This window comes from Acinonyx jubatus, chromosome A3 (genome assembly GCF_027475565.1).
Source record: "Acinonyx jubatus isolate Ajub_Pintada_27869175 chromosome A3, VMU_Ajub_asm_v1.0, whole genome shotgun sequence".
Lineage (NCBI taxonomy): Eukaryota > Metazoa > Chordata > Mammalia > Carnivora > Felidae > Acinonyx > Acinonyx jubatus.
Window position 1 is genome coordinate 84658944 of NC_069388.1, and position 12296 is coordinate 84671239.

General features: G+C 45.9%; 1 protein-coding gene and 1 long non-coding RNA gene across 4 annotated transcripts in view; one reads left to right on the plus strand and one right to left on the minus strand.

Annotated features, from left to right (window-relative positions):
- ANTXR1 (ANTXR cell adhesion molecule 1) overlaps positions 1-12296 on the plus strand; it is a 256734-nt gene that overhangs the window by 164492 nt on the left and 79946 nt on the right. For all 3 annotated transcript variants that reach the window (XM_053200700.1, XM_027072301.2, XM_053200701.1), the window contains exon 17: positions 3998-4078. In XM_053200700.1, the coding sequence (XP_053056675.1) occupies positions 3998-4078 (81 nt within the window). The remainder of the gene's footprint in view (positions 1-3997; positions 4079-12296) is intronic.
- Positions 1-12296, minus strand: part of LOC128311219 (uncharacterized) — a 213548-nt gene that overhangs the window by 116291 nt on the left and 84961 nt on the right. The window lies entirely within an intron of this gene.

Sequence of the window (12296 nt, forward strand, 5' to 3'; positions counted from 1 at the left end):
TCAGGAAACCGTTGGCAGGATGAGTGACAGATGATGAGGGTCTGGGCCAGGCAGTAGCCATGGAGACAGTGGGGCAGGATGGACAGGAAGCAGTGACAGGAGAGCTGTGACAGAGAGAAAGTCCACAAGACATGGTTGGAGTTGAATATGAGGAGGTGGCAGAGGGCAAGGAGGTGACAGTGAGTCTCTGGTGTCCAGCTTGCCCGTGTGGATGTCGGCAGTGCCAGGAACCAAGCAGGGTATGCAAAAGGAGGAACTGGTTGGGGAAAGATAGCTAGTTCCGTTTTTAATACCTGTGATAACTTCTGCATGACAACTAAGATTTGGTAGGTGACTGGATTGGGAGCTCAGGAGAGGACTAAGCTGAAGGTAGAATTTGTGAGCCATCAGCAGAGAGATGGAAGTTGACCCCAGAGACTAGGTGAGAGCCTCCCAGGTGGATCACTCAGCCTGAGGGAGAGGCTTGAAGAGGGCTGAAGGGAGGACCAGGTAGAAGCTGAAAAGGCCTATCCGGGGAGGAAGGAAGGAGCAGGCAGAGGCTGATGGCACTGAGGCCAAGGGAAAGTGTAAAGAAAGGAGAAGCCCAGTGCATCAGATCTAAGAATCAAGTAAAATGCTGGGGCACCTGGGTGGCTCAGTCAGTTGAGCCTCTGACACTTCGGCTCAGGTGATGGTCTCATAGTTTGTGGGTTCGAGCCCCGCATCAGGCTCTGTGCTGCCGCTTGCTCAGAGCCTGGACCCTGCTTCAGATTCTGTGTCTCCTTCTCTCTCTGCCCCTCCCCCGCTCACATTTCGTCTCACTCTGTTTCTCAAAAATAAATACATGTAAAAAAAAAATTAAAAAAGAAAAATGAGACCCAACGGTGGCCAAGGCACTTGGCAGTTGGGATCCATTGGTGGCCTTAGCAAGTGCAGCTTGGTGAAGCACTGTGGCCAAACGCTGCAAGAGAGGCCAGCCCACAGCATGCTGGAGGGGAGTGAGAAGTGTGGCCTGAAGGAAGTGGGCAGGGGTTGGCCAAGCACAGAATGGAGGATGGATGGATACACGCTTGTCAAGTTCACATTATTGATTTCTTACACTCTATGTTGCATTCTTTTCCATCTTTCTTCAGAGCCTCCCAAGTGATCATTTTCATGACTTTACCATGATCATAGGTAACATTTAACGAATACTTCTTTGAGCTAAGTATCTAACTTCAATATCTAATTGGGTAGTTACCTTATAGGGTAGATAGTACCATTGTGTCCATTTTAAAGATGAGAAAAGTGAGGCTTAGGGAGATGAAACAGCTCATCCACAGCTGCAGAACTGGGAGGGCCAGACCCCAAATACCAACTCAGGCAGTGTGAATTGTCACTTTTGGCTTAAACGTCACACTACGACCTGTTGCCACAAGAAAACCTAACTTACTACCGATTCTCATGGTGTTATGCATCCAGATGGTCTCTGCTCTTTTGCTCTGCCCATAGCTTCAGATTTAAGTTTCTGCAAATATTCTTCCCATCCCCATCTTACTGCTCCTCATTTGTCAAGCAGTTGAGTGATTAGCACACAGAACGCTGTGGGTGGGCTGATTTACAAGGATGAATACTGGGAGTCCCCCCAAAATAGGGAAAGAAAAAGAGGCATTCATCCAGGAAATCCACCTGGTTTCATCCTGAAATATAAATGCTTACCCCAAGGAACCTTCAAGGAAAACACTTAACTGATGATTGAAATGGTTTAATGCAGAAAACCGTGCTGAACCCAGCAGCAGTCCCCTCCAGCTTTCTAAAGTCATTTCAAAATATTTTTAGAGGCTTTTGTAAATACTTTGCCAAAAGAGATGAAAAACATAACACTTAGCAAGACAAAGTTTAACCCACAGAACTTGAGCAACAGTTGATAGAAGTTCAAGAGCACATTTTATTTGAATCTAACCCACCAGAAGAGAATGCCAGAACATGAAGTCTTCGAGATGACATTCTTAAATTGATGCTTCCTCTACAAAAGCTTTGTATCAAGGAACTTGAAGTCTCTGGACTTCCCCAGCCTCTCAACACCATCCTTCAGAGTCCTCTTCCAGATCAGTATCTTCAAACATGCCTCACTGAGACCCAGTAGGAAATACAGTTTGGCTCAGTACATAAGTATGTGTGCGTTGAATGCGCGCTAAAACACTCACCAATATACACACACCCATACACATTTAGCTGATACAAATTTGTCACAAAATAATAGTTATCTTTGTCGTGTGCAAGTGACTCAAATATTCTCTTTCCTATTCTATTTTATTTCTTAAGAATTCTGATCCTAATACACAAAACTGTCTCATGAGGGATTGAAGAGTTGCAACCTACCATTTAGAAACCCTATTCTAAAGGATCTAAGTCCAAGTACTCGAGCCAGAAGATCTGCACAAGGAATATAATAGAAAGTATATGAGCTCTGGAATTACACGGCCATAGGGTCCAATCACACCTCCCAATTTACCAGCTCTGTGCTTTAGGCAAGTTAGTTGTTAGTCTGACCTTCCATTTCCTCTCCATAATCCTTTGGGAGTTTGGGAGAAGACGCATATGGAAGCACCTAGCCCAGCACTTATTCAGTAGCACTGAATGCATGCATTCATCCAACCAAAATTTACTGAGCACTAGGGCTGGGGGTACAGCAACTAACAACCCAGTGACACCTCTGCTTCCATGGAATTGACATTCCAGGTGGCAGAGACAGACAATAGGCAAATAAACATAGAGTACGTCAGGGATTAATAAAGCCTGTATTTGTTTCCTATTGCTGTTGTAACAAACTACCACTAACTTAGTGACTTCAAACAACACAATTTTGTTATTTTACAGTTCGGGAGGTCAGAAGCTCAAAATAGGTCTCACTGGGCTCAAATCAAGGCGAGGCCAGGGTTGCATCTCTTTTGGAGGCTTTAGGGGAGAATCTGACTCTTTGTCTTTTCCAGAGACTAGAAGCTGCCCACACTCACTGGTTTATGGCCCCCTCCCTTGCCCAAAGCCAACAACCGTGGGTTGAATCTCGCTCACGTGGAATCCCTCTGACTCTGTGTCTGTCGGCACAACTTCTCTGACTCTGACCACCCCCCCACCGCCTCCCTCTATCAAGGACCCACATGCTTAGGGTCCACCTGCATAACCCAGGATAATCTTCCCATCTCAAGATCCTGTACTTAATCACATCTGCAAAGTCTTTTGCCATGGCAGGTAACATATCAAGGTTAATACTGAGAGCAAAATTCAATAAATGTCATTGTTGCATTTTAGTATTTGAGACAGGGGAAATGAGCCTCCATTCAGCACGTCTAGGGGACAAGAATGGCCAGAGGCATTAGTTTCCCTTCATCATATGCTGTGAAAACTTCACTCATAGACTCACCCTTCTCACATTCAGCCAATTACCTACAACTCCAAAGGGGTTGTGATTTTGGGTATTCTGAGATTTTTGGTAATCTGTCCCTTGAGCCTGGGATTCCTGAGCAAGTCACAGGTGCTGAGTGAGCCCAGGGATCTGCATCCCAGGGGCCTTCAATTGGTCTGGCCCCATCAATAGTTCTGTTTAGTAGTTTTCCTGAATTTGTCATCATTTGTTTCATTTGTGAACTCTGGGCATTAAGTGGGAAGAAAAAAACTACTACTTCAGTGGAAGTTGAAAAGATTGCCTTTGGTGTGAGGATATGCCCAGAAACGCAATGAGAGCAAAAGCTGAGAGCCTGAATGCACTTCTCCGCGTTAGCAAATTTGGGACAGTACCGAAGTCTCATGCATGTATCCTGCATGCACATCAGGGTCTTGTTACATGTCTCTCCTGCAGCCCCCATTTTGAACTTAGGGCCTGGAGAGTCACTTATCCCGTTACGACCACATTGCCAGCGGTACGTTGTTCCCATGACTGAAGAAGCATGGAAAGTTCCACGTGTCTATGTTGGCCACTGCTCTGGTTTCACTTGTAATCTTGATGCATTTGGTGTTTTGTTTTGTTTTGTGTTTTCAGGGAAAACTGGATGCCTTGTGGGTCCTACTAAGGAAAGGATATGATCGTGTGTCTGTGATGCGTCCACAGCCAGGAGACACGGTAGGATTCATTAATGGTGTCATACATACTTTGTTTTTCTCTCTCACTCTGAATTTGGTGAGCTAGAATAACTCCAGATATATCAATCTAGCTGTTGTTTCCTGTTGTGACAAATCAGATACTAATTTTCAAAATTCTGGGTTCTTTACAAGACCTTAAGTGTTGACTTGCTTTTCTGGAAAGGATCTTGACAGAAATAGGTTGAGTTAAACTTCCTAGGACTTGAGCTTCTTATGTTGTAGGTACAGCGAGTGAAAGAGGCAGGAGTGGCCCTTCCCTAGGCTGTGCCAGGAGAGAGGCCTGCTGCTCCCCAGCAGCGGTGGCCAGTGGTGACCAACAAGATGCACAAGATGCCAGAGCCACAAGGTGGGGCAAGGGAATGGAGGCCACAGAAAACATCCACCCTCTTCCAGCAGGTGTCAGACCCAACTGGTCTAAGACCTCAGGAGGTCCTTTTACCCTGGTAAGGATTTGCCCCAAAACTGTCAGGGCCAAGCTTAGAGTGTCTCCAACTACAAGGAGGCAGAAAAGGAGGAGTCAGCAGAGACCGCTAGGAACCATCTAGTCCATCTCCATTTTGTGAATGAGAAAATGAAGGACAGGAGAAGCTGAATAACTTGTTCTGTTCCCAAAGTAACAGTGCTGGAAACAAATCCTGTTCTGCTGAAATCACACTGTTGCTCTGTCTTCTCCCTAAATTTTACAAAACAAACTTGGGACGAAATCCTCCCTCAACTACCAGCAAACCACATCTTCCATCCACTTCTCTGGATGTCAGGCACATAGCCCAAAAGCAAAATAAAGGTGTCCGATTTGAAATTCCTTTCAAATCAGGTAGAGAACTTCCTTCTTGGCGGGAAAATTCCAGGCAAGTTACTTAACCTCTCTGAGCTCCATCTTTATAAAGTAAATGATGCTGTGGCTGTTTGGAGAAGATACTTGTAACGAATCTGGCCCAATGCTGAACACCTAGGAATGCTCAATCGATGGTGATTATGATGATTATTTACGTCACGCTTTTCTACTGCCTGTGAAGGGCTGATACAAAAATTCAAAGCATATTGCAACTGACGTGTATCAGGTAAGCCCACAGCTTTACTTACCCTGCCCACTGTTCAACGAGGCACAGCTCGTAAAACTCAAGAGCACAGCCTGTTAGGCAGGCCCCTCTTCCTTTGCCCTGATGACAACGAGTGGTTTGTGGCTGAGGGGATTTGGTCTAAAGTTTCATAGCTTGTGCAATTAGCTTTCCTGCCCCCAGGTTGTGGCAAAAAGAAACCAGGTCATATAAATGCAGGGCTGACTTGGCCCTCATGGCATACGGAATTTGTATTTTGTCTGTCAAAGTCAACAAGAACACACTGCAATGGCAAATGTTAAAGTACAAACTCTCCAGTTAACAAAAATGAGCCCAGGCCATAAACTTTGTACTCAGGGTGGTATTTGGCCTTATAAGTTATACATCTGGTTTCTGTGGGAAATTAAGGAATTGTTCTAGCATGCATGAGACTCATCTAACAGATCAAGAAAAAAACAATAAGAAACCCTAAACTCAGGTTCAGCCATACTATTTTTCCGTGGCAGACTATGCTGGTCAAGCGTACAAGAACATTTTTTTCAGAGCACCTGAAAAACATCTCCACTAAAATTTGTTAACGTTCCATCCTCCACTGACCAGATTGGCAGAAACAAATTCATAAGCTGAGTCAACCTGAGAAGGAGTAGGGGATGTTATCATGGATAAGATACAGAACCAACACTGTTTGGCATGAAAGGGCTAAATGGATAAATCCAACAATGGAATGCAAACCGATGGAATGTCCTCCAATGAATCACGCCTAAACTGAATCTCTTGCTTACTAATTTTGACCAAACGTTTGTATTAACACTTGAAGATGTTCTCTACACTTTTGAGAAACACAATACCACCTTGAATTTTCATTCTCCAATCACACAAAATAACAGACTTGAAGTACAGAAGGTCTATGAATTAGGATACCTTTAACCATGTGCTCAGCGTTGTCACAAGTTATGATTATCCAGCCTACTTTTAAATGGGCTTGCTTTATAGAAATCCTGATAAAATGTTAAGACACGTGGGAGGAACAGATGCAGAGAACTGTGTCTTTGTAGGTCATGACACAACGATGGCCACAGACATCTTGATGTACACGGAGTTATACAACAAAGGTCACAGATTAGGAAGGAATGGGCATTCAAAGCTGCCTTGTGGCAACTCAGGAAAGAGTTCCAGGTGAGGGAGGACTATGTCATAGCTGTGTCTACATGTGTATTCTTTTTTGTCCTGCATAACTGTAGGAGACTCCCTACAGATCTCCATTACTTGCATGGCAATGACTCTGTAAGAATTCCTCAGCACTGATTTATGGGGCTGACCACATTTTCCATAAACTCAAAATGACCACATCTAGGCATGTGCTCGTGAACAAGAGTCACAGGTTCTGAATTTTTCCTTTAAAACAAAAACAAAAACAAAAATCACCTAATTACATTCTCAGTTACATTCTGAATGGTTTCAAACACATGTTGACCTCACAGAAACCTGGCAATGCTTCCTTCTCTGTTCCTGTGTGCCCCATCCTCCCCAGTTAACCCACCCCAGCCCTACAGATGCAGACAGGGGCCCACCAACAGAGCCTTTGAGGCTGCCTGCCGAAAGGGCTGAGTGCCTCCAGCCTCTACCACAGAGTTGAGGGCTGGGGGTGCCTAAGCCCAGAGCCACACCCTTCCCTGGGACTGGTGCCCACCTCCTCAGAGCTGTCCAAGCCCCAAGTCAGGGAAAACACAAATGGGGCCACAGCAGGAGACATGAGCCTTCAGTCTGCCATCACCCTGTCTTCCTTCTTTCCGGGGTGGGCTCACAGTCCTATTGTTCCTTGGTACCCACCAGGAAATCCCTGAGCCAACATCCAACATCAAGTGCCAGAAGAAACCACTTAAATAGCAGGCCAGCAACACATCTGATCCTACAACGTAAAGAGTTCGCTAAGCATTTGCTGAAACCATCCCTCTGCTTCCAGTATATAGCTATGCCATGCTCTTTCTAAAACACATATGTGAACATGACATTCCAAGGCTTCAGACTTGCAAAGACCAGGAAAAAGCCCCCCGAAATTGCTTGATTTAGAAAGGCTCTCCTAATTTTAAACAGAGATGTAAGGGAGCTTCAGAAATCAGGGTTCGTGGAATCTAGTGGTTTTCAACCTGGTTGCACATTGTGATAACCTGAAGAGCATTCAAACGCTGATACTGGGATCCCACCTCAAAGGTTCTATTTCACTTGTCTGGGATGAGGTCTGGACATTTGGGATTTTAGAAGCTCCCCGGGTGGTTCTAATGGCAACTGGGATGGAGAATCAGTGATCTGGTCCAATTCCCTATTTTTCATCCAAGACTGCATCTTCTCTTTCCTTCTCCACCAATTTGAAGGCAACTGTCCACACTGCTCCAGAGACAGGCATAAGGGAAATGGATGATTACCATCTTCATGGGCTTCCACCAGTCCCTTTCCTTCTAGGAAGATGATTAACACGGATTCAGGTTACTATCTTATTGTTACTGCTTAGGGGGAAAGGATGGAGAAAAGGAAATATAACTCTGCCTCACATGTTTGGGTTTTTTTTCCTGGATGGAATTCAATCAATATATGGACCAGTCTAAACCCTCTCCAGTTGTTTTTACCTCAGTTTGAGCCATCCCACTTCACGTGCTCTGGGAGGGACCCACTGGAGTTGGATGTCTTCTTTGTTTTCAGCTCCTCGGTTTCTCCCAGATCTGACATCAGGAGGCTGGTACATTCCATGACTATCAGCAAGAACAAAAAACTCAGGCACATTCTGAGCTTGTTTTGCAAGGCTGGGCCTCCTTGCAATCAGAAGAGACCCAGGAAAAGTACACACATAAATGTACATAAACAACGTTTGAAACTTATTTGAAGCTCAGCCCCAGAGGTTGTGAAATCCTCTCCTGGAGCTCCAGCCTCAGGCTGCTGTCTGTGCAGCTGCTTCCAGTAAGGGAGCTAGGCCAGTCACATGGGCACCATGTCTCCCTGCTGTCGCTGAGGCCGGAGTGAGCTGGGCAGGTTATCTCTGAGGGCAGAAAGTGTGCTCAGCCCAGTCCTTCGAAAGCAGATGAGCCTCCCGTAACATAAGCAAGTCAGAGAAAAGTGTCTGCATTCCGTTTCTCTCTCTTTTCTCCATTTTGCACATTCCCTGTGTTGCCTCTTTCTTCTTCCCTCTTTAACTTGGCTGCCTTCCCTCAAACATTCTTTGATCAAACAGCTATTATGTTCCCACTAGGAACCCATCATAGGGCCGGTACTAGGGATACCAATTAGAACGGGACTGAATTCTGGCTTCCTGGAGTTGAATGTAGGACTTGGAAGAGAAGAAAGGGTCAAGCATTGTATCAACTGCAGATGCTTACAGAAGCACAAACCCATTCAGAGCAACTTGGGGAAGGATGTCGATCTCTGTTTACAGAGCAGAAACTGAGGCTTAGGGTAGGTTATTAACTTTCTGGAGGGCACACTGCTAGTAAGGGGCAGATGAGGGGCTTGAATTCGGGACTGTCAGAGACTAGGGATTCCTGAAGTCCTTTATGCATTCGACAGATCCTTGTTGAGCACTTTCTATGCGACTAGCACTGTGGTTGTGCTGGCTGCTCACTTGCAGTGTCCTCGCTCTTGAAGGTCAGGGACAACAGTCAAGTCTCCAAACATCGCCCATGTGAAAGGCTGTGTGATGGAGATGAGCATGTGAGCCATGAAGGATACACCTCATGTGGGTGTGAGGGATACACCTAGGAAGGGCATTTCACCAGACTGGAATCAAAACCGACTTCTAGAAGTGACATTTAAGCTGAGAGTGGGAGAGTTAAAAAGGGACAGTTATCCTAGTGAGAAGGAAGCTTAAACAAGGACCCAAAGGGGTCTTTCTGGGAGACACCAAGAGTGGGGTATGTTGGAAGACAGAGTGTGAGGCAGTGACAGCAGGCCACATGGGGTGCTGGTCGTGGGGGCCCACTCTGAGGACAGTGGAGAATTACACAAGTGTTTTAAGCAGTGAAGTGATCAGATTTGTGTTTTAGAAAAGTCCCACTGGCTGCAGCGTGGAGATGGTGGCAGTGAGGGATGGTGAACAGAAGCAGTGGTGAACAACGAGGAGAGTCTGGATTCCATCCAGAATGACTGGATTTGGTAAACAGCTGGCTGTGGAGGATGAGAGAGGAGGAAGTGTCAAGAAGGACCCCCCAAAGTGTGTCTGAGCCAACAGTGATGCCACCAGGATGAGGGCGGGAAGACAAGAGCTTTGGGGCTGAAGACGAAGAATTAGCCTCATAACTTAGCAAGTTTGAGGCACTGTGGGAGCATCTCCAGGCAGAGATGGCCAGGCATGGGGCCAGGAGGCACTCATTCTCAGGGCCGGCACCTGCTGAGACCCGGGAAGGAGCACCTCCTTCGGGTCTGTGCCCTAGACGCCCCACGGGCCTCACGCTAGTCCCCGCCTGTGTTGGAGGCAGTTCTGCTCAGTAAGAGTTGGGAGCTGGAGGCAAAAATTTGGGAGTCGTCAGCATGGCAGTTGTGACCAGTGTGAGTAGATGGGGAACTAGGGAGTGTGCGTAGACAGAGAAGAGAAATCGGTTAAGCAGTGAACCCCAGGGCTATGTCCTTTAAGTCAGGGTGGGGAAAGAAAAAGGGAATAAGAGAAAACTAAGAGACCAGCCAGAGAATGAAAAGGTGCAACAGGAGAGTCTGGGGTCATGGAAACGGAGAGAAGAAGATACATCACTGAGGAGGTCAGTGTCAAGTGCTATAAAATTTACACACAAGCTGGCACCGGTTCTTTAATTACACAAGGTTATGGTGACCTTGGTGACCTTGGTGACCTAGGTGACTTAGGTTCGGTGGAATGAAAGGGGCAGGAAGGAAGCTTTGTGGAAAATGGGAGGGGAGAGCCAAAGCAGTAGCTGGGATAGCGCTGGAATTGAAATGTGTTCTTCGTTTTATTAAGATGGGGCACTAGAGCTTGATTAAGTGCTCATGACAGGCCCAGAGAGGAAGAGGTTGAGGAGAAGAGCTCACTGATGGGCTGGAGCCCTTAAAAGCAGGGCTTAGAGGAGCCCAGGAAGGGCCACTCTTCCATGTGAATTAGGTAGCAGAGCCCAGGTGGGCTCTCAGGTATGGGTGAGAGGGCAGGAAGCCTCAGCACCCATTTGATGACTTCTGTCTCTCCCACGATGATGCTAGAGGAGAGGGGTGAGTGAGGGCAGAGTTCCTGAGAAGGTCGGATGAGGAGAACCAGCCATACCTTTGGAATCCCGTCGCTCTTGTGGGTCAGCGCTTTCTTTAGTGCCAGGGTGGACGTCTCCACCGCATGCAAGAAACATGAGTAATTCCGGATGCAGTGTTACAAGCAATTCACTTCAAAACTCCACCCCCAAGCGAACCCCCGTTCTGGTCCCTTGAACATATTGCTGTAGGTTTTATTTCTCACACACAGAATGGAAATAATGACCTAGTTTACCCACAACACTTAAAGAGCAGTGCTAACTGCTTTGGGGCTTTTTGTTTCGTTTTGGCACCGGAGGCCTCCCGCTGCTCTAAGCAGTTAAAACCGTAGGGGCGCCTGGGTGGCTCAGTCGGTTAAGCGGCTGACTTCGGCTCAGGTCATGATCTCACGGTCCGTGAGTTCGAGCCCCGCATCGGGCTCTGTGCTGACAGCTCAGAGCCTGGAGCCTGTTTCAGATTCTGTGTCTCCCTCTCTCTGACCCTCCCCCATTCATGCTCTGTCTCTCTCTGTCTCAAAAATAAATAAACGTTAAAAAAATAAAAAAAATTAAAAAAAAAAAGAAGTTAAAACCATAATACGTAACCACTACTAACAAACTAGTTTCATACCGGTTTATAATCAGCTACGGTATAAATTACTAAACAATGGGATCCTTGTCGTATATAAATACTGTGACGTAGCACCGTGTCCCACAGAAGAGGCATCAATAACTATTCTTGATCAGGATCAGCTTAAAGCAGCGATTCTGGAATCACTCCATTGCTTTGCCATGTACCAGCTGGGTGACCTTTTCAGCTCACTCTGCTTTTTAAGATCACTTCCATTTTTCCGAGGAGTTGTTTGCAGGGCACACGGGTGCCTAGTAATGCAGGCTGTGCCCATGTCGGAGGGCCAGCCTGTTCACGGCTACACATACAAGCTCCCCGGTACGGGCACACATTCCACCTCAGACAGGAAGGCCTTTTCCTGATTCATTCAAAGGTACTGTGTGGGTTAGCGGTGGCCCCCACCATCTGAACACAGAAAGCAATTAATTTCCTCCCAAGCATTGCTTTAGATAAACATTGGAAGATATTGCTCAGTCCAGTGGTTTCTCCCAATATGATCATCCCCGGCAACATTTTTTTTCACTATTTCTTGTACTCACCAAAAAAGCGTTTGCTTAGTTAATAGAGTTTTTGCCCTATCTTATCTTTTTTCTTTCTTCAGTTGTGATCATACTGCAGATGAGTTAGTATTGCATTCTTTCATTTTATCCTATAGGCATAAGGGGGAAATAATTTTTTAAATCACTTTGTTTCCTTAGCAATTAAAATAATTTAAAACTTTTATGTGTGCTGATAAGACATCCCTTCCTGAATATTGGCAATTTTAAAGCAGATGCATGTCTGGGTCAAGAAATAAACATTCCCATTTGAGTTGCTTGCTGGTGAAACCACAGATCCGATTGGCTTATGTGCGGGCACATCAAATATCTAACACACACCCAAACAAGCTGGTGAAAATTGATAATGTGGGCATCCAGAATAAAAAGGTTGGTTGACATACTCTAAGAAGTTCACCTAGATCCTGCAGTTCTTTTTTTTTTTTTTTTAAGATTTTATTTTTAAGGGGCACCTGGGTGGCTCAGTTGGGTAAGGCTCAGGTCATGATCTCACGGTTTGTGAGTTTGAGCCCTGCGTCAGGCTCTGTGCTGACAGCTCAGAGCCTGGAGCCTGCTTCAGATTCTGTGCCTCCCTCTCTCTCTCTGCCCCCCCCTCAAAAATAAATAAACATTAAACAAATCTTAAAAAATAAAAAGAAGATTTTATTTTTAAATAATCTCTGACTGAGCCAACCAGGCACCCAAACCTGCAATTCTTGTCTCATTTCCCTTTCACAGAGAAACCTTTTGCATCTGAAACTCC